General features: G+C 41.9%; 1 protein-coding gene across 1 annotated transcript in view; it reads right to left on the reverse strand.

Moving 5' to 3' along the window:
- The window catches only part of RTN1 (reticulon 1), a 186,199-nt gene extending 160,757 nt beyond the window's left edge, over positions 1-25,442 (reverse strand). The window contains exon 1 of the mRNA XM_079769489.1: positions 25,047-25,442. Within this exon, the coding sequence (XP_079625615.1) occupies positions 25,047-25,287 (241 nt within the window). The 5' untranslated portion in view covers positions 25,288-25,442. The remainder of the gene's footprint in view (positions 1-25,046) is intronic.
- Positions 25,443-26,392: the final 950 nt, after the last annotated feature.

Genomic DNA, 26,392 nt, shown 5'->3' on the forward strand with positions numbered 1-26,392 from the left:
TCCTCCTCCCACCCAAATCCCACTCTCCTGAGGATCCAAGATTTACTGTTTAGCTGTTATGCTTTGGCATGCCCTAAACCACGGTCATTTTAACAGGCTTAAAAAAGCAAAAGTTCAGATCATTAGCAACATGTATTGTGGTTTGCAAAGTCTCAGTCTACAAACATAATAAAATCAGTGGGAATATATCAGAAGTGATTCAAAATCTTTACTAATTCCTATTTTGAAGCAAGGAATCTTCTCCATAAATTAAGTCTAAAAACTCAATAAATTCAGTTTGACCCACAGGGAAAACTCAGCTTTTCTTCCCCTCCCTCTAATACATATAATTAATTTTAGATAATGAATTTCCATTGTAATATTCTCATTCATCTAAAAAATAACTGAGAATCTGTTTTCAGTATTAAACATGCAGGAGGGGACATTAATTGGTTCTTTTCTGCCTTATAAACTTAACCTTTTCTAAGATGACCCGATTTAGTGATATTCTATAATTAAACTTTCTATCTTTTACTTTAATATATATATATATATATATATATATATATATATATATATATATATATATATATATATTTACTGATTTCAGAGAGGAAGAGAGAGGGGAAGAGAGAGACATAAAAACATCAGTGATGAGAGAGAATTATTGATTGATTGCCTCCAGCAAGCCCCCCACTGGGTATCGAGCCCGCAGCCCGTGGATGTGCCCAATTTGACAAAATGGGTATCCAGAATAATTTCTAAACTCCCTACTTCCAGCCTTTGGAACCCACTGCACGCTTTGCACATCCATTTAATATGGTTCTGCTCCTTCGGATTCGACTTCACTCCCGGAAAGGCCCTTCCTGGTCACTGGGACGAGACTTGGGCTCAGCAGATTTTTACTGACAGGAATAGTGGTTGTTCGTGAGCTCACCTAAGCACTGTCTCCATTTGCTCATCCTTAAAATAACTGCACTGATTGACTTCAGAGAGTTGTTGAGAGGCTTACAGAAACTGGAAACCACCCTCCACGCTCTACCTTCAATTGCATGGTGCTTAAGAGCGCAAACTTTCAAGTCAGCCTGACTAGCTCTACCTTTTCCAGCTCTGGTATCTTGGGCTCATCGTATCCTCTCTGTGCCTCAGTTACCTCACCTGCAAATTGGAAATAATAAAGTACTGCAAAATATGGTGGCTGTAAAGGTTAATTGTGATAATATTTGGATCCAGCAATTGCACTTCTGGGAACATATGCAAAGAAAATACCTCAAAGAGATGTCTGCACTCCTCTATTCATTGCAGCATTATTCACAGTAGCCAAGATACAGAAACAACCACAGTGTCCATCAACAGATGAGTGAATACAGAAAATGTGGTGTGTATAAAGATGGGATACTATTAAGCCTTAAAAGGAAGGAAACCCTGCCATTTGTGACAACATGGATAAAGCTGGTGGACATTATGCTAAGTGAAATAAGCCAGACACAGAAAGACTAAAACTACATGATCACACTTATATCTAAAAAAGTCAAACTCATAGAAACAGGGAGTTTAAGAGTGGTTACCAGAAGCTAGGGGTTACAGGAAATGGGGAAATGTTGGTCAATGGGCACAAAGTAATAAAAATAAAGAAAATAAGTGACAACATTTGAAAAGCACTTCATATATAGTATGAGATCAGTAAATGTTGGCTATCTTAAATGTTATATCACTTCAGTCTTTTATTTTCATAATAAATACAAATCTAAAATATTCTTCCATCTCCAGGCTTCAAAGCATCCACCAGTATCCCTCTGTGATCCCTCTTCCATGGACTTGCTCTCTTGAGACACTTTATTAATAATATTCCAGTGACTAGATAATTTTTTCAATGAGAAAGAAACCAATCCTATAGCCTCTGGAAGCCAATCTCTTTCTTTAGAAGCATTTGATGATAAATCACATGGAACTTTCACTAAGTACTTAGCACAGATTTTTTCCATGTCATTAATAAAGGTACTTTGCACCAGCAATGACGATATGGAGAGAACCATTGAACTAAATATTAAATATCATCAGGGCCATGTAAGTATCTGGCATTCTTAAGAGGATGTCTTTGCTCCACCTCTTCCTATATGTGACCTTAAGCAAGTTAACTTACCTTTCTGGATCTGTTTTCTCATAGATCTAAAAAGTCTGGGTAATAATTCATACTTCATAAATCAGATGTAAAAATGAAATGGTTAAAAATGTTAAATGTTGATTCTAAGTAGAGTTTGGTAAGTTAAGGATATTAGCTGTATAGCAACCTTTAAAAATAATAGCTAAAATGACAATAAAATAAATAAAACGGATATTAATATATTTCTGATTAACTCAAAAGAGGGCAAAAACCAAAATAACAGAAGAACAAAAGCTAGATGAGACCCATAAACTTTTTTAATAGATTTAAGCCCAACTATATCAATAATAATATAAGTAACTAAACATTCCAACTAAAAAGAAGAGATCATCTGATTGGACAAAACAGCAAGATGGTATGCTGTCTAAAAGAGACATGCTTTATAAAAATTTAAATAGATTGAAAGTTGGAATAGACAAAAATATATATGCAAACAATAAGCATAAGAAAGCAAGTGGGTGAGATATACTTCAAAATAAGAATCCTCTCTAATAAAATGGTAATATGCAAATTAACCATCACTCTGCTACATAAGCCACACCCACAAGTCAAGCCACGCCCACCAGCCAATCAGGGCGAGTATGCAAATTAACCCCAATCCAAGCTGGCTACAGCCACAGAGAGCAAGGTTTCCCAGGTAACAGAGGAAGCCAAGCTTTCCATAGCCGTTGCAGGCCTAAGCCTCCACTCAAGCTACAAAGTTTCAATTATAGAAGGTAAACAAATTCAAACAAATGGCGGCAGAATGAAGCTTGAGAGAGCAGGCCAGGGTTGCCAGTGGCAACAGGGGAAGCAAAGCTTTCCACACACCCTGGCCGGGCTCACCCGCTTAAGGCTACAAAGTTTCAATTGTAGAAGGTGAATTAACTGCCACAGAAATGGCTGCTGCCCCAGGCTACAAAGTTTCAATTGTAGAAGGAAAATAAATTCCAGATAACAGGGCCTCTGCTTGGGTTGCCAGGGGGCATGGCCGGCCTGCAAACCACCACAGGCCCCTCGCTCAGGCTGCCCCACACCCCAAGGGAACCCCTACCCTTATCTGTGACACCCTTCAGGGCAAACCAGCTGGCCCCCACCCCTGTACCAGGCCTCTATCCTATCTAATAAAAGAGTAATATACAGATTGATCATCACTGCAACACACAATATAGCTGCCCCCATGTGGTCAAAGATCCTGCCCCCATGTGGACACAAGATGGCCACTACAAGATGGCCAGCAGGAGAGGGCAGTTGGGAGGCACCCGGCCTGCAAGGGAGGGCAGTTGTGAGGGACCAGGCCTGCAAGGGAGGGCAGTTGGAGGTGATCAACCCTGCAGGAGAGGGCAGTTAGGGGTGACCAGGCTGGCAGAGGAGGGAAGTTGGGGGCAAACAGGCTGGCAGGGGAACAGTTAGGCATCAACCAGGCTGGCAGCGGAGTGGTTAGGGGGTGATCAGGCTGGCAGGCAGAAGCGGGTAGGGGCAATCAGGAAGGCAGGCAGGCAAGCAGTTGGAAGCCAGCAGTCCTGGATTGTGAGAGGGCAGTCGGACATCCCTCCAGGAGTCCCAGATTGGAGAGGGTACAGGCTGGGCTGAGGGACAACCCCCCGCCGTGCACGAATTTTGTGCACCGGGCTTCTAGTAGTTTTATAATTATGCAAGAATCAATTTATCAGAAAGACATACCACTCATAAATGTGGATGCATCTAATAACAGAACTTCAAGTATATGAAGCCAAAACCAAGAAAATTAATGGAATAAACATTAAAATCCACAACCATAATTGAAGACTTAAAAATCCCTTTCAGGAATGGTTAAAATAAGTACATAAAAACAATAAAGATCTAGAACAGCCTTCCTAAACTAGAATTTTAAGCTCTTAAAAATAATTTGAGAAATCATTTGATTTGAGAAATGTGTAAGAAATTTAAGCACCTAAAAATTATTTGAAAAAAATATTTTTTCAATGTTCCCAAAGATGGTACATAATTAGCACCATTCTAGATCCATAAAATAAATTCATTAGGCACTACTGCTTGATTATCTGCACAACCCTAGTTACAAAGAGTTAATAGAGAAGATATGAAAAATACTATTAACTTGATTTAATTGGAAGTTACAAAACTTTTACACCTAAAAATGGATTTGGATGTTAGTTACAAGGTTTTATACACTTTTAAAAACTCATCCACCTATACATTTAAAATGAGTGCATTTTGTCATTTGTAAATTATACCTTGATACATTTCAGTGAAAAAGAAAACCACTAGAAGATTCCACTACACATCTACTAGAATGTCTAAAATTAAGGAATATGACAATACGTAGTGCTGGTGAGGGTGTGGAACAACGAAAACTTTAATATATTGTTGATAGGAGTGCAGAATAATACAACTGCTTTAGAAAACTTTTAGGAGTTTCTAATAAAACTAAGTATAGGCCTACCCTATGCCTTCCTTCCCATTATACTCCTAGGTACATAATCAAGTGAAATAGTTCCACATGCCCACAAAATAATATGTTCAAAAATTTTCATAGCTTTATTCATAATAAGTCAAAAATCAGGGTAGAACCCAAATGTCCAACAAGTGAATGGATAAACAAATTGTATTATATTCATATTGTAGAATATTGCAGAGTAACACACAAAAAATAAATTCTCAATTCATATATAACATGAATGATTCCCAAAAGCATTTTAGCAAGCAAAAAACAAACAAACAAAAAAGCCATATACAAATCGTTCCCTTTGTATATGTTTAAAGACAGGCAAAATTGTTCTGTGGTGATGGAGCTAGAATAATGGTTGGCTCTGGGAACGGGGGATTGACCGGGGAAGTGGTATGAATGAAGCCTTCTTGGATGACGGAAATGTTCTTTTTTGATCTGGGTGACGGTTACATCGATGGGTACTCACTGAGCTTTAAGAATAAGATCTGTTTACTTTTCTGTATGTAAATTACACCTCAGTATTTTTAAAAGATTAAATAATATAATTAGGTTAAATCACAGATCAACCTGACATGTGGGTGATGTTTAGTAAATTATAGCTATTGTTGTTATTTTATCTTCAATACCTGTTAGTAACATCTGCTACACATATGTAACTGTTCACTTCGAAAGATAAGCTAAAACAGAAAAAAGAAGGCATGTGTGATTTGAGAAGGGAATCTGTGAGTGCAAAACACTGGACGAAATGCAAAACTTGTAGAGCCTGTGTCCTATAAATCGGTAAATTTCATAAAATGTTTGTAAGTTACATAGCCATTGGAGTTTTGTCACTAGTGTCATTTGTTTTCCAAGTCTTCCATTTAGAAAGCAACAATTATAGCGTAGTGCTTTTTTACAAACACTTTAAAGGCACTAGGAAAAAAGAGATTTATTTTAAGAAAATAAATGGGTTAAGATTTAGGTCGAAATCCCAAAATGATTTGTGTTTGTCCTTAATTTGCTCCAGGAAAAGGGCTGCTTTGAGAATCTCAGCATCCTCTTGGGACCCCCTTGCTCCCTGCCTCTTTGCAAGAATACAGGCTGGGTTAGCAATGGAGCGGTGAGACCTGCAGGGGCAAAAGAACAGGAAAAGTGTGTGGGTATTCTTGAAGGCACAATACCTAGGCCTTACTTATAAACAGAACTTCATGGATGGAGGGGACATAAAAAATAGATTGTAATAGTGGTCTTACTCTTCACAGGAGAAGAAAAAGAAGAGCGAGATTATTATGTAGAAAACATGCTTTAAAATGGGAAATACAGAAGTAAAATAGGCAACATGCAGTGAAGAAGCATATGATGCCTTCTAAATGGAGTACCTGGATATTTTAGGGCCTCAATTTTTTTTATTCTAGATGTCTTATTTTCTCCTCTGTACTCCACCAAAGAAAACTAGCCATACACTCATTTATTCTTTCTTTCAATAAATATGTTTTGAACACTCTCATATGCCAAGCATTGTTCTAAGCCATAAACACACAATAGTGAGGCTCAAACAAAGCCTTCAGGGAACATATTTCGAGATACGAGAAATGAACCAGGTATTCACAAGTGAGTTGTCATCCCCGGGTGTCTGAATAGAGTTGCTGATACAATCCTTGGTTGTCTCACCATGTAATAAAAAAAAATGCAAGTAAGTGAAGGTCAAAACCTCTGTTCTTGGAGAAATAACAACACTGTGAATGTGGAATGGGACAAAAATTTTAACAGAGTGGAGTAGGGGTAGGGGACCTCTTGAATTTGCAACCAGAGCAATCAAGTTCTTACACTAAGTCCTGGGAAGGGGAGGGGTGGTATACCTAATGTAAAGGGGAGGGGAGGTTCCAACAACTTCACTTAATATTTATGGATGCTAAATAATTAGATTATAAATATGCAATTGTGCAATCAATCTATGTTCAATCTGTAGAACTAGTTCATACTTCTCCATATCATAAAGAGCTAATGAAGTAAAAATCTATTACCAAAGTAAAAACTTAATCACTTGATACATGAACTTGACATTATAGATTCCCTGCATCAATTAAAAATTCAAAGGGTTCATACTTTGCATTTCTTGTTCAGTGTTTATAAAAGCACTAGCTTTGTGATTCCTAATGGTTTCTCTACATCTGTATAATCAATACTGTGGATAACCATTACCTTAAAAACAAGATCAGCGAAATAAGATTTTAATATTAATATATTACATTTGCAATGCAGTGCTATTATCTTTGAAAGTGTTTTACATTCATTCTCACTTCCTGTATCTGCATTCCACTTAACAGCATCACTATGCATCTGCATGTCCAAGCCAGAAACTGAAATAATTCTTGTCTCTTTCATTTCCAAGTTCTATCCACTGTACTTCATAAAAACTTCTCCATCCCAGCCCCTCTCGCTCTCCATCGCCATAGTTTAGGCCTCACCTTGTCTTATGGGACTGCTGTGGAGGCCTCTTAACTCACCTCCCACCCTTCGCCATGCTCCCACCACTCGAACCTTCCATATTGCCAGTGCTTCTTAACACAAATTTGAGAGAGCATCTATTTCACTGAAAAAAAAAAAACTGAAATGACAATTGTCAACAGAGAATAAAAGCTAAAGTTCTTATAAGCCATCCAACAGCTTTAAGTCGTTCACAGTACAGTCCCTATCCACTATTCCATTCTCCTTTTCCTTTCCCCAGGAGGATGTAGACCCACATAAAACCACTTGTCATTTTCCCATCATTACAACTCTATTCATTTGCACTCACTGTACCCTCTCCCTAGAAGATTCTCCCCCACAATTTTCTAGCATATGATATCTTTGAAGGGCCAAAAAAAGAAGTTATTTCAGGTAGCTCATGGACAATTCTATAGGGACATACTAGAAGAGAAAAAACTTCCCAGCATCATACCTAACTACACTATAGCAGATTAGGAACAGCAGTAGTTGGAACTATAAACATACAGTTGAAGAAGTCTCTTGATTTAAAAATATGAACTTAGAGCAATTACTATATATATTGTTATGAAGTCTCTATAACAACCTTGATGTCTGTAAGACACCAGCCAAGAGTGGGTCATTATGGGCCACGAACCAGGTTGGATATAAAAGAAGGTCAGTAATGTTGCATAATGAGGATGATGGAAGAAAAGAAGCAGGACCAGAACCAGGATACCTCCCCTACCCCTTCCTGGCTACAGGCTCACTAGTGCTTTTGTGAGGAAGGAGAAGCAACAGCATGATCTAAAGGATAAATCCTGGCCCAATTTTGCTTCTCTTCCTTCTCATTTTCCACCCTTAGCAGATATCACTCATTAATCCCATAATTTTTCTCATCTCAGCACACATCTCTAGGAGTTGGTGCACACTCATAAACATGTACGCACATGCACACACACACACATGCACACTCATCTGCTACTTGTTCCTGAGGTTCTCAGTACTCACCCAAGAGGACTACTGCTAGTGTCTCATATATTTCCATCCAAGTAAGCATAATAGAAAAGGAAGAGTGAGTGTGCATCCCAAGGGCCTGTGGATATAGCCCTGACTGTATAATGCAGGAAATTTATTAAAAGTCTCATATTTAAAAACTTCATGTGAATTTACTCCTTAATGCATCCAATTTACTTTGTAATAAAAAATAGTGTTTTAAAAGGCTTACTATAGAAGAAAATTGACTTTGACTAGTATGGCTTTGAGTGCCCTTGGTCCTTAGCCAGGTGTCTCCATCCCTGTTTGAGATTCACAGTCTGTCCGATTCTGAAAGCCATATGCATTCTCAGACAAGCAGTCACTTTGAGGAGACTGCTTTTGCTTATGAATCAGGAATAATCTAGAGTCTTAAAGACAAATTCAAATAAAGAGCTATGTACCCCTTTGCCACCATTCTAGGAACCTAGAGTGGTGGCAAAGAAAACACACACACACACACACACACACACACACACACACACACACAGAGGAATGATTCCTTTTTGAAAAAGCAAGAAGGAAGAAATAGGGTTTTAAGCAGTGCTATTCTCTCTGCATAGTCTTCCTCAGGCCTTACCCTGCTAATTTCTCATCCTTTGACACTCAGTTCCAGAACCACTTCCAGCAAAAAGCTTTCCTAACCTTCCCTCTGTTAAGACGTTTGACATAGCATCATGTACATACTTCTATCATATTTCTTCACAATAAAATATATTTATTTCTTTATTTCTCTCCTTCACTAGACTATAAGTTTCTTGAGGAAAGAGGCTTTTAGAAACGTCATATCTACAACACTTAGCACAATGCCTGGCATGTAAGTGTATAAGAATGAATATTAGTTCCCATCTCTTTACCACTGTCCACCATGAGCACAATACATTATAAATATTTTTGTCTACCAAATAGTATTTTAAAGAACAAAATGATTCATCGGTGTTTCTATTTTATTAATCAAAGAGATCTTCTGAGCATGCCATAAATATAAGTAAGTGGGAAGTATTTTTAAGTATTAAAGTTGCTTGTTAACTTAGATCAATAGTGTTTTGGTTTGCTCATATGGGCTCAGACAAGTTTTAGCTAAAGGTATAATGCCCCAATATTTAAAATGTGTCATTTCAAAGTCATTCACAGGACAATTGCATAACAGCTCCATGCTTTTATTGTTAAATCATGGAATCCTGAGACAAAAGGACTATAAAGAATACTTGAGATAATCTAGTTCAACCTCCCACCTGAAAAATAAGCCTTCTTTTAAACGTCCCTGATAAGTGATCACAGTCTCTGCTTGAACCCTCCCAGAGGAGAATGCTCAGCTTCGTGCTACATTCCTTTTTTTGTATTATTGATTTCAGAGAGGAAGGGAGAGGGAGAGAGAGAGAAACATCAATGATGAAAGAGAATCAAGAGCCCACAACCCAGGCATGTGCCCTGGCTGGGAACTGAAATGTAACCTCCTAATTCATAGGTTCAACTACTGAACCACACGGGGTGGGACATCTACATTCCTTTTTGAGCAACTCAAACTCTTGACCCCACAGACTGTTCTTGCCATGTGAAGAGACAGCAACAGGCATAAGCAGGGCAGATAGAGAAGAGGAAGCTGGCCCAGATTGCCCAGCCAGGCAATGAGGAAGTGAGCCCAGCGCCTGAATTCACTTACACGTCTCATACAGACCGTCAGCCCGGCCATCCATTTTACTTGGTAATAAAAAATAGTGTTATAAAAGGCTTACCATCTGCAACAGCATGGATGGAACTGGAGAGCACTATGCTAAGTGAAATAAGTCAGTCAGAGAAAGATAAATATCACATGATCTCACTCGTTTATGGGAAATAATGAACAACATAAACTGATGAACAAAAACAGATCCGGAGACAGGGAAGCATCGATCAGACTGTCAAACCTCAGAGGGAAGGTAGGGGAGGGTGGGGGTAAGGGGGAGAGATCAACCAAAGGACTTGTATGCATGCATATAAGCCTAACCAGTGGTCACGGACAACAGGGGGGTGAAGGCATGAGTGTGTGTGTGTGGGGGGGGGGGGGGTGTTGGGAAGGTAATGGGGGGATGAGGACAAATATGTAATACCTTAATCAATAAAGAAATTTAAAAAAATAAAATAAAGGCTTACTATAGTTGTGGCAGAATGCACGGGAAAAACGATCAGCCAGCACTCTGAGGGAGGAAAGTTTAACCTTTATTTCGCAGATCTGCTCGTCCAGGGGAATTCCAGATCCAGAGCCAGAACTGAGGAGGCTCTGACCTATAAATCTCCTCCTGTGGTGGGCCCCTGAGGGTCCCCGCAGCTCCACCCAAGCCAGTCTTGCTCCGAAGCTCCGCCCAAGTCAGCTGTGGCGGGGCCCTGGGGTTAGGCTCTGGAGCTTCGCCCAAGTCAGTCAGAGTGGGGAAGTAAGACTAGTTTTAACCAGGTACTGAACTGGGTTGCAAGCCGCGCCCCCTACCCCCTGCATTTTCCTGTTCGCTATAGGAGAAAATTGACTGTGACTAGTATGGCTTTGAGTGCCCTTGGTCCTTAGCCAGGTGTCTCCATCCCTGTTTGAGATTCACAGTCTGTCCGATTCTGAAAGCCATATGCATTCTCAGACAAGCAGTCACTTTGAGGAGACTGCTTTTGCTTATGAACCAGGAATAATCTAGAGTCTTAAAGACAAATTCAAATCAAGAGCTATGTACCCCTTTGCCACCATTCTAGGAACCCAAATCCCCTGTTAAGCCCCATTTCACTGGAGCCTCTTTCATCTTAAGTAATTGCTCAGATTTCAAAAGGCTAGAATTGAATGGAAAAGAGTGATGTCTTGCTTTCCACAAACTAATGACAGATTAATTGGCCATACCATTTCTACTATTAATAGAAAATGAAGCTCTAACTTGTAATGGTCACACCTCAATCAGCATCCCCTTTTTGAGGGCAGAGCTGCCAGGTGAGCCACCAGGTGCTAAGAAGGAGGAACTGTTAATGGCAATTGTGTCAAACTAATCTCAGAGCAAGCTCCTGCATTTTATTATGTAAATTCTCAGGATAATTGAATGCCTTATCAAGGACATCCATCCAATTAATTTTTAAATATTAACAGAATTAATTTATCATCAGATAGTTTTAATCATAACTGCCTAGAATTGTTTTTTATTTTTTAAGTTAGCACTCTAGAGTATTTTTAAAAGTTCAAAGTGGTTTGACATTTGAAAAATGTTTGCTGCTATTCTTATAACATGCAAATGGAAGCAAGAATTTACATTGCAATTGATTTAATATTGGTCACATGAGTTATACATGAAAGAGTCAAGTCCTACTTCTAAAATCTTTGAATAGTCATTGATTCACAAACTATTCTGTGAATAGTCTTATCAAATGCGTTATAATCCCAATATGGTATTAAGATCTTTTTATGTAATAAAAAAAAGGAAATCATCAAATGATGAAATTCTGACACTGATTTGACCCCCTGCTAGGGATTATAGAGACTACTGGAGACACAACACCTACCTCAGGGGACAGTCTATAGAGGGAGAAAGAAACATTAATGCACTCGGTACAATATGAACAAGGACATATAAGAAAATCATCGTTGGTGAAAGGATAGGAAACCCCAAATTCTTAGCTGACTATTTTGTTTTGTTGTTGCTATTAATCCTCACCCAAGGATATTTTTCCATTGATTTTTAGAGAGAGTGGAAGAGAGGGGGAGAGACAGAAAGAGAAACATCGATGTGAGAGGGAAACATTGCTTGGTTGCTTCCCACACACGCCCTGACCCCGGCCAGGAATCGAGCCTGCAACAGAGGTACATGCCCTTGACTGGAATTGAACCCAGGACCCTTCAGTCTGAGGACCAACTTTATCCACTGAGCCAAACTGGCTTAGGCTTAGCTGACTATTTTAATAGGACCCTAAGAAGACTGTGGTTTTAATAAACATTCTTAAAAATGCACCTGTATTCCGAGCTAGGCCTTGACCTCCAACATCTGGTACTTCGTCTTGATCAACCTAGTGGGATCTCGATGGAAGACTCCTTTCCATGTCTAGTTTATTTTGTGGCTGGAAATAGATAAGCAGGATCATAAAAACGAGCTGTCACAACTACTCAGATTAACCAAATGATAGTGCAGTCTCTGCCACGTATTCAATAGACCACAGGATCCTAAAGATAATTTTTAAAGGTATATAAAATGTTTATCACAGTGCCTGGCTGCCTGTCACTAGGGCCTGAATAAATGTTAACTTCTTTCACTTTTATCTATTTCCTCTCTTCGTCTTAACTATCTCCAATCCCCAATCAAACATAAAGTACATTTTTATACTGGAATATGGTAAAAGAAAAACCAGTTAATTCCCTGATGTTGCTCTCCAAACCACTGCATTTGTGAATCTCAATGCTAGTTGTGCAGAGGAAAAAGACTTTACAAATAATCCCTTATATTTGAGGGGAAACCCTGAGCTAAATTATTCTCCATTTAGATAAAGTTAATGTGACTTCTTTGGAAAATCTCCTGAGAGAGGAAGAAACATTTTGGCCCACAGGCCTGACTCAGCACATTCTTAATTTCATTCAGCCTGGGGGTGAGAAAGCTCTGGGAAGCCCTCACAGAACACCCAGAGAACAGCTCCGACCCCTGACCCCCAGGGGATCGAAACAATTGTAAAGATGTGAATTACAATTTCACAGGGAAGTAAAGCCAAGAACCCTGGTTTCACTCACTGTAGATTGTAGAATTTAGGAAAACTTTGCTATCTACTTCTCTTTTCGTCTTCGTCTTCTTCTTTTTCTTCTTCTTCTTCTTTTTTTTTTTTTTACAAATCTATTTATACATATACTAGAGGCCCGGTGCACAGATTTGTGCACCGGTGGGGGTCTCTCGGCCTGGCCTGCAGAGAACTGGCCGAAACTGGCTCTCCAACAGGCCCCAAGGGGTCCCGATTGTGAGAGGGCGGTTCTTGGGTGACGCACCCTGGGCTCCCTCCTCTCTTCTCCCAATATTGTGTCACTTTCTCTCTGTATCTGTCTCACTTCTTTCATCTCACTTTACCCTAAGTTTGGCAGTAACTGATGACTTGTGGGCATTTAGCTGCAAAATGCAATTATTTAGCAAACAGGATTTACTTAGCCTGGAATCTAGTTGGCCTAGGACAGGACCCTGCTCAACGTCAGGCTCCTGCCCAGGCCCTTCCGCCCAGGCAGAATCCTGTGGCGGCGGAACCGCCTCCTTCCCTCCCTGGAGGTTGCCCGCTGGTGCTACTGTCCACCTGGAAGGTGGGAAGCTGCGGCCGGTTTCCCAGCCGAGAGTGGTGGTGGGAAAATTCACTGCCGTCACTGGAAATCGATATTAAGTGGATGGGTGGGCGTGGGCGCCAGACGTCAGGGCCACAGCCAGTAGGTCCTGCACGTCTCATCATTTAGCTAATCTAGTCGAAAAGTTTCTGTAAGGGCCAGACCCACGACCTCTGCAATGGGCTAGAGATCCAGTGGGGAGCCAGACCCGAAGTGGGGAGCCAATGGGCTAGAGGGGTCCCAGATTGTGAGAGGGTGGTTCTCGGATGATGTTCCCTCGAACTGGGCTCCCTCCTCTCTGGTTCCAGGTGCGTCACCTGAGAACCGCAGCTGCCAAGTCACTGCAGCTCAGCAGCTCCTGCGTTGAGTGTCTGCCCCCTGGTGGTCAGTGCACATCATAGCCATCAGTTGGATGGTTGGATGGTCAGCCGGTTGACCGGTCACTTAGGCTTTTATATATATAGATTATTTATTTTGCTTCCTCAAAGGGCTCTTCCTCCCTCTAGGTACTTTTCCTTAACTCTATTTCCTCCTTTTTCATGTCTTCTTTTAATTCCCCCTTTTTTTCTATTTGTGTCCATTCCTGGGGTGTTCTCCCTCCCTCCCCATTCCTCCCCATTGCCCCCTCTCTTGTTCACCTTCACCTCTCTCCTTTGTGTCTCTTCTCCTGTCTCTCCAGCTAAGTATCCTCCTAAAACTCCCTTCTCTCTCTGGAAGATAAAGCTGCATTCCATAACCTGATAGTTACCTTGTAAGACAGTTTTATTTTTCCTTATGGTGTAGTTCCATGGCAAACAGGCAGTGTGGTGCAATAGAGAAAACATGAGACTTGAGAGTCTAGGTTCTTGTGATCCACCTATGTACCAACTTCCCCTTTTATGAACTGAAAGTTATGTTTCACAAGATATTATACAATAGAGCATATCAATCCAATTCAATATTCAAAAGACATTTTCACACAGATGATCACAGTGGAAATACAATCATTAAATGTTAAGTAGTACAGGTAACAGTTGACCTTGATGTCCCCTACCTGCAGAATGAAAGAGCTTTTATGTTATTGACCAATTGATAAAGGTTACTTTTAAGAACTAATGTTCTTGGGAGTTATTATAATGGTTAAATAAGTACCAAGCACAGAGCAGATTACTACACTAAAAAAATAAAAAAAAGGAAACACCAATAGCCTTGAGGGACAACCACCAATAGTTCCCTACTCCTGACACACGTTTACCTTCAAGACAGGATACTTCTGGGCCTTAATTCTCTAGAAAATACATTACCTCTCTTTAAAAGCATTTTTTAATTCCTCAACATTATTCATACAAACGGAACCAATTCTTACTGCTTAGACTTCTGGTATGTAAACACCCAAATTATAAGCAGGAACTGCTGGTCCTTTAAAAGAATATACAAGTTCTGGGAAATAGTACTAGGTGTTTGTTCTTTCCCACACTTCTGGTAAAATAAAATAGAAGCACTTCTCTAATGCCATGGATCCAATTTAAAAAATAACTCACACAAATTCAGTTCTGATCACGTAAACATACTGGGTTACAATTTACTCTTGTATTATTTATAACAAAAGGTTGCTAAACAGATTAATAGCATGCTAAGTAGCGGCATCTCCAACGTTTCTATATATAAATGGGCTTAGAGGCCACGGTCTGGTTGGAATAGAAGCCAGTGGACTTACTTTGAAACTGCCTTTATATAGGAAGCCCTCAGTCTTTACTTTGATGATGTGTTCATACATAAAAGTAGTATAGATTTTTTAAAATTATAGTATGCACACTTTACATAAAATTGGAAAAAAAACATTAATTGTCCACATCAGGTGTGTGTTTGTTTGTTTATTTATTTATTTATTTATTTATTTAATGTGGCTCTAGATGGCTGATAGGGATTACAGGGAGAATTAACATCTTCCCCACCCCAAGCATCTCCGGATAATAACAGATGTTGCCTAAAGTAACAACTGGTTCCAAAAATTTTAGCTCTTCCCACAGAGTTGAGGCTACTGGCCATTGGAAAAGCTGAGACTGGGATCCGATAAATGTCTCCAAGTCCATGCACATTCTCCCGCTTCACGATAGCCAGTCTGGAAGAAGCTTGGCTCCGAAACACTTTGAGGGCCAAAAATTCCACTACAGTATGTTCTTGAAACTAACAAAATAGCATTTATAGAATGTAAACTTTTTCCTCAATTTAGACTGTTCTTCCTCATAGTAGGACTATATTGTTATTTTGCTTCATTTATTTTTATATCCTGGTTATGTATTTAAGTGTCAGCTACTCTACCACATACCTGTGTGTATGCAAACACACACATATAATAAATACTTAGTATTTGTTAAATAAACAAATGCATGACTCAGTGAGATTTTATGGAACCATAAAACTATCACCCCTGTGTAAACAGCAGAGAGTAGCTGGAATTATTGATTTCTAAGAAATAGAAAATTATTTAATTATTCCATCCATGAAAAGCCTCTGAAAAATCCCAGAATTTGTGTTAAAAAATGGTGTTTGTGAGTGCATTTTCCTAGGCAGAGATTCCAAAGCTTTCATCCATTTCTCTAATGGGGGTCTGTGATCCTGAAAAGATAAAAAATTACTAGTCTAATAAATTCTCTCTATTATATCCCTTATGTCATATAAATGACCAGCCAAACTATGCTGGTCTACTTATGAAAGATTTAACCTACAGAGCTATATACCAATCTGCAGATATGTAACATACCTCCAGTGACAAGAAACTCACCACCATGAGGCAGTCCAGACTACTTTCATATTTTGCAGCTTAGCTTCTGATTGACCACAGCTCCACCCTCCAGAGTCACACAGAACATATCCAGCCCCTATGCCACTTGACAGCCCTCATTTATTTTTATTTAGGCAGCTGCCATGACCCTTCCTACCTTCTCTGACACAGGCCAGGCTGTACATCCTCAGTGCTTTCAACATCTGCACCCTGCAGCTCTCAGTGCCTTCAGGACTCTGCCCAGCCCAACGTGGCGGACCCTCCCAGACCCAAGTGCAGCGCTCACACCCTCGTCCTGTGAACCAGACTAACAGCTCATCACCTGAGGGCAGTTGGTTCTCCCAAAAACTCCTATAATTTTTTTGTGTTTTGTTTTACAGTTTCACCACGACCCTCCAATTCTGTTCATGCAGTTTGTTTGAGGATCCTATTGCAATTATCCCTGTCAAATGTCCACCTTGTAAATGTAACTGTTTCTTTCGGTTGCGGTTTCAATGGATTCTTAAGTTCTATCATTCCAACTTTTAGCTGCCAACCTTCTCACAGCTTCTCTCTCTCTCACTTTAGTTCAGACAGGTTTTCATATAGGTTACTGACTTATAAATAAGCAACTTTGGCTACACAGTCTTTTTATGTTTCTCTTATGTTATAATGTTAGAGGGAGGGGTAAGGAAGTAGAAGTGTTAGTCTACTTATGAAAGACTTACCCTACAGAGCTATATACCAGCCTGCAGATACCTACGAGCCCACACAGTGGGAGGTGGGGTGCAGGGGCTGGCTTTCACTGCCATGCCCTCTCTGTGAGAGGCCGCCTCCTCCAGACTGACTTCCATGCATACCTGGGACAGCTTCCGGTGGCCATTGCTTCCACTAAGCAGGAGAATCAGGATAGACCCCAGCTGCTGCCCCCTCCCTCCAGCTGGCCGCACGGGCACACCTCAGCCCTGTTCCAGTCACAGATCGCTCTTGAAAAGATGAGGAATGGAGCAGGACGTCGCTCCAGCTGTACTCCTCAGAGCCAAAAATATCTTCCAATGTGGATTGCCAGAACTGAATTCTCCCAACTCCCATTGCTCCTCGCTCTCCTGCCATTTCCCACTGATATTTGCTGAGGTCCCGATGATCAAGCAAGCATTTCCTATTAAACCACTGATGAAGCATGCTTTTTTCTCGATCTTTGTTCTCCTAGGCCTCTTTTGCATCTGACAGTGCTCACTGGTCTCCCAAGTATCAATATATTGCAAATATATAGTTATTTGCATGTACCTCCTCGTGTTACTTCATTTCACCTTCACAACAGCTCTGTAAGACAGCCAGGACAACAGCACCATCCCTGTTTCACATACGAAGAAACTGAGACATAAAGCAGATGTGCCCACATTGACATGATGCTAGGTGCCAAAGCAAATACTAGAAAAATCTGCCTTCTCAGTCAGGGTTCATTCCATGCCAGGCCATCTTGGCTTCCATGATACTATAGTGAATAGTTACCATTTGATTGCCAGTTACTCTACCTGATCTAGTCTTGTAGACATGTGCTTACTACAGAATCTGACGCTCAGAGAGGTGAAATAACTTGCCTAATGCCACTCAGTTAGTAAGAAACTAGGAGGTCTTGCTCTGTTGTTGGCCCTCTGTTCTTCCCATACTACACAATCTTTCAAAAACCTAATTTATTCTATGGCTGCTCTTCTAACTTTCTAAATCTATACCTACATAATTATGTTTTCATTTCCAAAACCTATTCCTTTATCTACAATGCCAAGTGGAGATTTCCACTCACATGGCTTTCCATCATTTCAAGCCTCATGACTAAAAATGAATTTGTTATTCTCGCCTCTCTAACCAGGTCCCCCTCCCATCTCTGTAGTACCAGCGTTTGCCCAGCCACAGCGCACAGAACTTTAGAGCTGATTCATTCCTCTCCTCATCCCCCATATACTGTCAGTCACCAAGTTCTACTGGATGCTTGTGAAGCCACTCATTTTTCTGCCTCTTCCTTCCCACAGTCACTTATCTAAGGCCCTGAAACTGATGCTATTGGGTCAGCTGTCTTTTAGCAAAATGTGCAGGTTTCAATACCCACCCCTCCCACCCCCGCCACTGAATTCATCTTCTATGCACTGTTTCACCAATCTTCCTTAACACAGCTTATATTACTTCCTCCATGTATACAACTTCAGAGTGCCCATAATCCATAAACAAGGAGTCTAGAGTCTCATATGTAGCTTTCAAGCCCTCCTCCCCCCCCAACCCCCAACCTGCCTCCCCTTATCTGTCTGGGCAGGTTAAACCTTACTGCTTATCGTTATTGCTAAACTGCCTTTCTGCTCACTTCTGCTTATCCCTAGTTTATGCACCCTTTAGGTGTAAGTCAAACTTCACCTCTTTCCAGAGACCAGGTATTCTGGAACCCATAAAACCATAAAATTCCTGCAGCACTTACAGCTTGCACCATCTATCCAAGCACCAGGCTGTTCTCTGACTCCAGTAGTTTATTTTTGCTTTATATGACAGTAAGCTCGAGAGAAATGGAGGAAAGGGGGTATAGCTCATGCTCCTCTGTTCCCCACGACTTCTAGCAAAAATGCTGAGCATAAGGAGGAGGTTCAATAAATCGCTGCATCTTAAGAGTTTTAGCATGCATTTGTCAGGCTTGTTTCCCCGGGTGGAGGTCTGTGGGTCACCTCATGGGATCTTGAAGCAGCCAGGCTATAGACCACATTTGGAGAAGCCTTGATTTCTCATGATCAGTTGAAAAAGTCATGCCAAAGGCAGACAAGACACTGGTGTTTATTCTTATGCTCGTCAATAGATCAGCAATAACTTGAATACACACAATTTTCTGTTATCTATGAGTTGTTGTTTTAAAAAAGAAGATTTGCTATGCATATAACAAAATTCCAGGTATGTTGAAGGACATGAGATACTCAATAATTCCTCACATTCCAGAAGCAAGAAGTTGGTCTATAACTGGTTTTATGATAATCTCATGCAGTAGATGAATTTGAAAATCCATTTGTAGATTGGATACGAAAGTTAGAATGCAGAACTGTTCCAGTTAAAATGTAATTCATTAGGCAACCCAGTAAATATGATTTTACAATGAATAATCTGACATAAACATACAGATAGTGAGGCAGAGAAGTAAAGAGAGATTCATATGATGCTTTTAGCTTTACAGAATTGTTTAATGAATTTCCAAAACATTTTAGAATACGTTGAATATTTATGGAATTAAATACAGTAGAAAAAAATGATAGTTCAGGAAAAAGAATAAAAGAGATGCTTGCAGATATGTTTCACATTTAGGTTAATAACCCACAATGGATAAAATTGTGCAGTTCTTAAGAAACAAATACGTTACATTATGGAGTTTTTTTTCAACAATGGAAAATTAGAAAGAATTTAAAGAAGGCCATGATTTTGTAGAGTGCATTTTAGGTAGTCAGTTTGAAGTTAACTATGATTTTTACAATGTACAACTATTTCTGATTTCGTTAGTGTGCTGACCACTTTTGAGAAATATGCCCATGTTAACAACCACAATGTAAAGTTAGGGTATTGTTTTATTTTAGGAAGATATAAAGATCTTGGTGTAACTAACATGTTTCTTTTTAAATTTCCCCTAATAAACAGCAACTTAGCTTTTACTTGAATATCAGTAACTGGGAGACGACCTATCGCTTTTCTGGGCGGTCCTAATTATTACAACTTCCTCCTTCATTACACAGAATTCTGCTCCTCTGACTTACCCTCCAGTCCCAACTCTGCCCTGCAAAATCACCCAGGGCAATAACCCACAATGGATAAAAACTTCATGCGAGTTTTTCTAGTATTTGAACTTAACTTAGAGATCTCCTTTAATTCTTTTTTTCTTCTGGCTAAAAATTCCTAGTTTCTTCAGCCATTTCTCAAGTGGCATTTTCTCTAGAAGCCTCACCAATCTAGTCACTCTGCCCTCACCATTTTATAGCTCACTAACATCTCACGAAGTATGGCTCACATCATTTAGTACAAGACTCTGATGTTGACCCGCCTAGAACAGAATCTAGGGAAACTACCTCATCTAATGTGCACCCAAGACTTTCTATTAATACTACCTAAAATTGCATAAGCTATTTTAGTAATTGCACCATAGCACTAGCTCATATTTAGTTAATTACAACCCTCAAAGTTCCCATCCCCCACAATCAAATATTTTAAGTAGTGTCTCCTATGTTCTGTACATATTAAATAGAGACTGTAGGACCTATAGTTGGGACTTTACATTTATAATTTTACAGGCAACTATTTGTCCCTCCCCTCTAAAAATCCCTAGCTTTTAAGCCCAGGCAGCCCTGTCCTTCCCTAAAGATATCAGCCCCTGGTTCGCTGTCACTCTCCAATCTCTGCCATGGTTCTTGTCATATCAGTAATCATAGAGGCGATTACTTCACTCCTGGCCTTGCCATTTTTCTGGACTCCACTCCTCCAATGACCTTGTCCTCCACTTCATCTCAGTCTCCCACTCCCCTCAATAACTGTATCCCCTTCTTATCCTATCTCAAACACCCATTCTTTCACTGCCCTCTATACTTTACAGTGCCTTTTCAAAGCTCCCTTAGTCAATAATTTATTTTAACTTTAAAAGGAAAACACAACTAACTAATCCAGAGATTGTTGAGTAATATTCAGCCACAGCTATTTTTATGAAAATAATTAGATATACTAGTAGATAGATATAGATAAATTTTACACACACCCCCGCCCCCCAGCTATATTATCTGAGCAATCTGTGCTTGTTAGATTATTACAATGCCCTTCTAGTCTAGCTTCCAGCAATTACTTGAGAATGAGGACAATAAAAAGTGACACAAAAGCAACTGTTTAACTAAACTAAATACTAATATGAAACAGAAAGACGCACATGTTCTAGGAAACCACAACCTGCGTTTAGCACAGATTCTTACCCAAAGGAGGCATTCAATAAATGTTGACCAAATTGAATTGATAATAAAAGCTTTCCATAATCTGTGCTATCCAGGATGGACCATATATTGAGCAAGATAATCCACAACTCTTCTTCCAAGCCCTCAGAATAAGAAGTACATGGACAGCCTAGAAAAAAGAAAGGGGCAGGAAGGCCTATAGTATATTTGAGGAGCAATAAGCAGGATGAGTTTCCTGGAACAGTAAGTACATGAAGAGGAAATGATGCTGAAAGCCCTGATAAAATGTATCTATGTATTTTAGGATATGTGCTGTTTCTACAATTTAACATAACCTAATTTCAATTCCCTATGTGAAAGGATATATAGTGTACTTACTGCTAGAAATGTTATTTATTATATCTAGAAGCTATATCCAGAGAAATAAAGTGCATTAGAAACTCTTTTATTCTTCTTATATCGTCTGTAATATGTTCTAAAAGCAAATGAAGTGTTCCTTCCCATTTCAATAGAACGGGTGTTTTCTCAAAAGATGAAAGAAGACAGAAGACTGAGATTATACCCTCTGAAAAGGATTACTGGGAATGACTCCAAATAAAAGTGTACACATGTCTATCAAATACATCCACAAATGAAGACAGTCATCCAACCTCCACACAAATTTTAGATTATTATTAATGTGTATTGTACAGTATATTACATTAAATGATATAAACATAGATATATAATAATTCTGAAAGCTATTTAAATGATTATAGACTAAAAATAGTTTTTCTAATAGATTATCACAGTCAGCATTTGAAAAATATAAATTTATGAGCACTGTGGTCCAAGTAGAAGGTAAATTGGGAAAATCTATTTTTTACCAATCATCTAGAAATTTAAGTCACATTATCTATAACTCAATATTACTGAAACAAATCTTACTGGACTGATTTCTCTACACCATTCACCACTTTGTTCTTTATTTTTCCCTCCAAGCATGAAGCAGTCAATGAGTTAATTTCCAAATCAGCCAAGGAGTTAACTTCTTACCACTGCATTTTGATCAAATGGTCTATTTTAAATTCTCCCTTTAAACAAAGAGCCATTCTTCTATCCTTGTGTTATTGTATGCTCCTCTTGAATAGTTTCCAGGAATAACAGATCATGAAAAAAAAAAACACCAGTTGTTCTTAACATCCTTTGTATAAAGTTATTAGATGATGGCGCTGATTCCTGATTAACAACTCCAACACGCTGTAGCCTACCCGTGGTGTATTAAAACTTGCCTTGGCAACAGACATCATTTTGCATGCCCATTATAAATTTTAAACATGAAAAATTAAAGAAAGTGTTACTTTTCATTAAGAATGTTGAACCACCAAAGGGACAGAAGCAATAAGACTATCTAAAAATGGGAGAACTGATGGGAGTGTCATAGTGTGGCTTTAATGATGTTTAAACACGTATTCATTTTAGGACATTACTGACAAATATTTTTGGAAATGTTTCTTTAAGAACTTTAATTACCATTAATGTGTAAAAATAAATGATAGAATCTCTGTCCAGATGGCATGATTTGGTAGTGTTTTTTCAGGAAAAAAAAAGTTTTTAAAACATCAATACCTGTTTTACATTGTATAATTCCATCTGAAAAAGAAACAAAATCTGTTTACAGTGCATCAGGACAAAATCTAATTTACTTCTTAGTTTGATTTGAGTCCCAAAGAGCACCATTCTCTTAAAAAGGTAAATCCTCTGGATTTTATGTCTGATAAAGTTAAAGATACACCTGCTGACTTTGTTTAGAGCAATAGAACTGCCAAAATAAGAGACAAGAAAGCTGGCCCAGATTCTATTGGCATTTTTCAAGATCTGGTTATTTACTTAGGTATCATTTTTGGCATCTGGGTCTCTTGTTACAGCCCATGCAGTCTACCAAGTAAGAAACATACATTAAACAACAGACAGTTATAGGAGAAATTCCTTCAGAAATAACAAACTAAAAAATCCTATATAAATATGTGCTATAAAATTTTATTTCTATAAAATAAGTGCCCCCGTTCCCTCCCATCATTTTCCTCCCATCCAGACTTAACATCATGTTTGATTTTATTAGTGTATTTGCTGCCGAGCATAGGAAACCCCTATGACAGCTAACTAAGTACAATATTTCTACAATAATAATGATGATGATGATGATGATGATGATGATGATGATGTTGAAAATTGCAAACGCCTGCTTTGTGACAGCAGGAGATGTTCTAAACATTGTATAAACAGCAACTCATTTTAGTGAATAGTATGTCACTGAACACTGGGCACTTGGCTTCCTTTCCCTAATTCACCCGACCCTGGTGACACTAATGGGACGAAGGCCGTGTCTCTAAAGAAAGAATTTACTTTGATGATGGTGGATAAGGTTCTGAACCATGAGCTACCCTCATCAAAGAATGGTAGTGGTAACCCAACAAAAAAGGTACCTTTATTGACCTACTATCGTTTGCCATCTTGTTTTGCAATTATAAAGAGTTTTGTTTTCACTTGACTTACACGAAGAAGTTGAAAGACAGGCTAGGCAGCCATCTTAGTCTTACCCTCTCCCCTGACCGCCCCCCCCCCAATCGTACCCCCAACTTCTCATAAAGTAATTAACAAAGGACAAGTGGGTTTTTCAGATTTAAGTCTTTCTTTTCTTTTTGTGCTGGTAAGATGGTCGCTTTTTCTCTTCCCTTCGGAATGTTGCCATTTTATTCAACGCATTCCCCAAGCCTCCTCCTCTCAGCTCACATCTTGCACTGGAGCAGAGTTAAAGCTGCCCAAGGCCACGCCAGGCGGCCGGCAGGAGGTGGTGGCTTACGGAAGGGGCTCCCCTAAATCAGCTGCCAAGAGTGTGAAGGCCAGTCCCGCTGCCTTTCCCCTCCGCCGGGAGCGCCCACCACCCCAAGCCTGGGAGAGCTCCATTTCCAAAACTACACACTCCCCTTCCCCACAACAAAGCTGCCTGTGGGCACCCCGCACAGCACCCTCCTCCCCAGCCCCCAGGAAAACGCGCTCCCAGGCCGGCGGCTCCTGCCCACCCCGCCGCCCGCAGCCCTGGGCGGGACGTCTCAGACCCCCGGCCCCGGGGGGCACCCGCGCTCTGGTTCGGAAACGGGGGAGTCAAACCACCGGAGGCTGAGTGAACCCCGGGCAATCTTCAAAAGCCGGGGAGAGCCCAGACGGCCGGAAAGCCGACCCTCGCCCACTCACCACCCGGTGGGGTACCACAGCCAGGCCGGCCACGGGAAGGGGATGCAAGTTTCAGGGCTCCCGGCAAGAGCCAGGGTTCCGGGCACCGGGCGGCTGGGAACGGAGGCACCCCCCAGCCCGCTGGCAACCCGTCCCCCCTGAATTAGACACACACGCCCTGGGATTTCTGTTTCCTGCGCGGAGAGGGGGAAGTGAAGGAGGGGAGGGGGGCCGTGAGGGAGTAGGGTGTGGCATTGGCGGAGGGAACGGGTAAGGGCCGGTTCAAGTCACCCTCCGCCCGGGACCGAGCCGGGTTAGGGGCCGCGGGCCTGCCTGCCGCTTTGCGGTCAGCGCCCCAGGCGCTGGGCGCAGGCTGCACACACGCCCCCCAACATCGTGGCATCCGGCCCAGAGGCCCCTAGCAGCAGCCCCCTGGGCAGAAGGAAGAAACTTGTACACGGGCACTCCGGCACCGGGTGCCGCGCGCGGTTCGCCTCTGAGGACCATTTTAAAAGCCAGAATAATGGTGATCAATGAATAAAAGAATCCATAGTATTTTGTTTTCCTCCAAGTCTTCGGGAAAATGAAATTCAGGTTTTCGACCAATCGCTAACATTTACAGCCGTCGGAGACCAAGCGGGGTGTGTGTGTGTGTGGGGGGGGGATGGAGGGGGAGGTTGGTGCCCAAGGTGGGGAGCGGGAGGAAGGTGCAGGGGCGTGCTGCGGGGAGCGGGCAGGCTGGGGACCCGGTCCCCAACGCCATTTGCGGGGCTGCGGCGCCCGCCCGCCCGCCTTACCTGTGGATGCAGTTTCCATGGCAACGGGCAGCGGCCGGGCGGGGTTCGAGCCCAGTTCCCGGGGCGCCGCTTCCCCGGCCCCCGCGCCCAGCTCCGGGCCGGACTCCCCCGCCGGCGGCGCCGGCCTCGCCCCTTTCGGCGTCACCGCTTCGTCCGCCCCTTCCTCCCGGTCCCCAAACCACTGGGACGTGGGGCCCGCCAGCGGCAGCAGCTCTTCTTGGGGATCCGGCGGCGCGGCCATGGCTGGCGATCCCGGGCGGCTGGGGAGGTGGAGGTGCGGCGGCTGGACCGGCAGACGCTCCCTGCTGCTGCCCACGCCGGGACTCGGGGCTGGGAGGCTGCGGTGTCCGCGCCGCCGCCGCCGCCACTCGGGCCGAGCTGCCGCCCGCCGCGCTCCCCGCTCCGGCTCCTCCCCCTCCTCCGCCCCCTCCGCCCGGCCCGCCGCCGCCTGCGCTCCTCCTCCTCCTCCTCCTCCTCCTCCTCCGGCTCCGGCTCCGGGGCGCCGACGCCTCGCTACTCCCAAGCCTGTTGTTACGCAGGTGAAAATGGCTTGCTCCGGCCGAGCCTTCCTCGGCGCACGCCAGCCCCGGGCCTGCGGTCAGGCCCCGCTTACGGACGAGCCAGATCTGCGTGAATCTCCCTGTCGTTTGGGGAGCACTCAGAGGAGGGGGCGCGCAGGTGGAAACCACCCCCGGCTGCGGCGTGACTGGTTAGGCCGGCCGCCCTCCCGAGTCCCAAAGTTAAGCCCGGATTGGTGCCCCGGGAATCGAGGCGAAGAAAGGACGCTGGGACCCTCAGGGCCGCCGTGCTGAGGGGGCCACATGGGCTGTGGGGGAGACGTAGGTCTGCGCGGGGAGGGGTGCAGGTGTCGGTGGTAGGTGGAGGTGACTAGTCAATGCGGTGTCCTTAAATCGCTGTCTCCAGCACAGCGCTGAAAGTAGTGGAGTACAGGAAAGCCTCCTGGGGGCGGGGGGGGGGGGGGGAGGGGGGGGGTGTGCTTACCAGACCTCATTCCTGCCAGCACCGAGGGCAAGTAGGACAAAAAGCAGCTGTGGTCCCTTTCAGAAACACGGAGCCAAAGCCGCACAAATTAGAAGCTGCCTGTGCGTATATTTATTTTGCTGTTTTATTTGTGAAGTTGGGCATTTCCGGAGGCTTGTTGCTGCTTCTGCTTCTTTTTTGCCCTTTACAGCTCTCTCTGCTGCGGTGGAACATATTTGACAGAAAAACGGAAACTCAGAAGCGACTTGCCTTATCATGTATTATTCCCATATGTAGACCCATCTTTTCAAACACGACGTGCCTTTCTTTCTCTTCCTAAATTGTCTATTAAACAATGTGATTGG

The sequence above is a fragment of the Cnephaeus nilssonii genome (assembly GCF_951640355.1).
Source record: "Cnephaeus nilssonii genome assembly, chromosome: 4".
Taxonomy (NCBI): Eukaryota; Metazoa; Chordata; class Mammalia; order Chiroptera; family Vespertilionidae; genus Cnephaeus; species Cnephaeus nilssonii.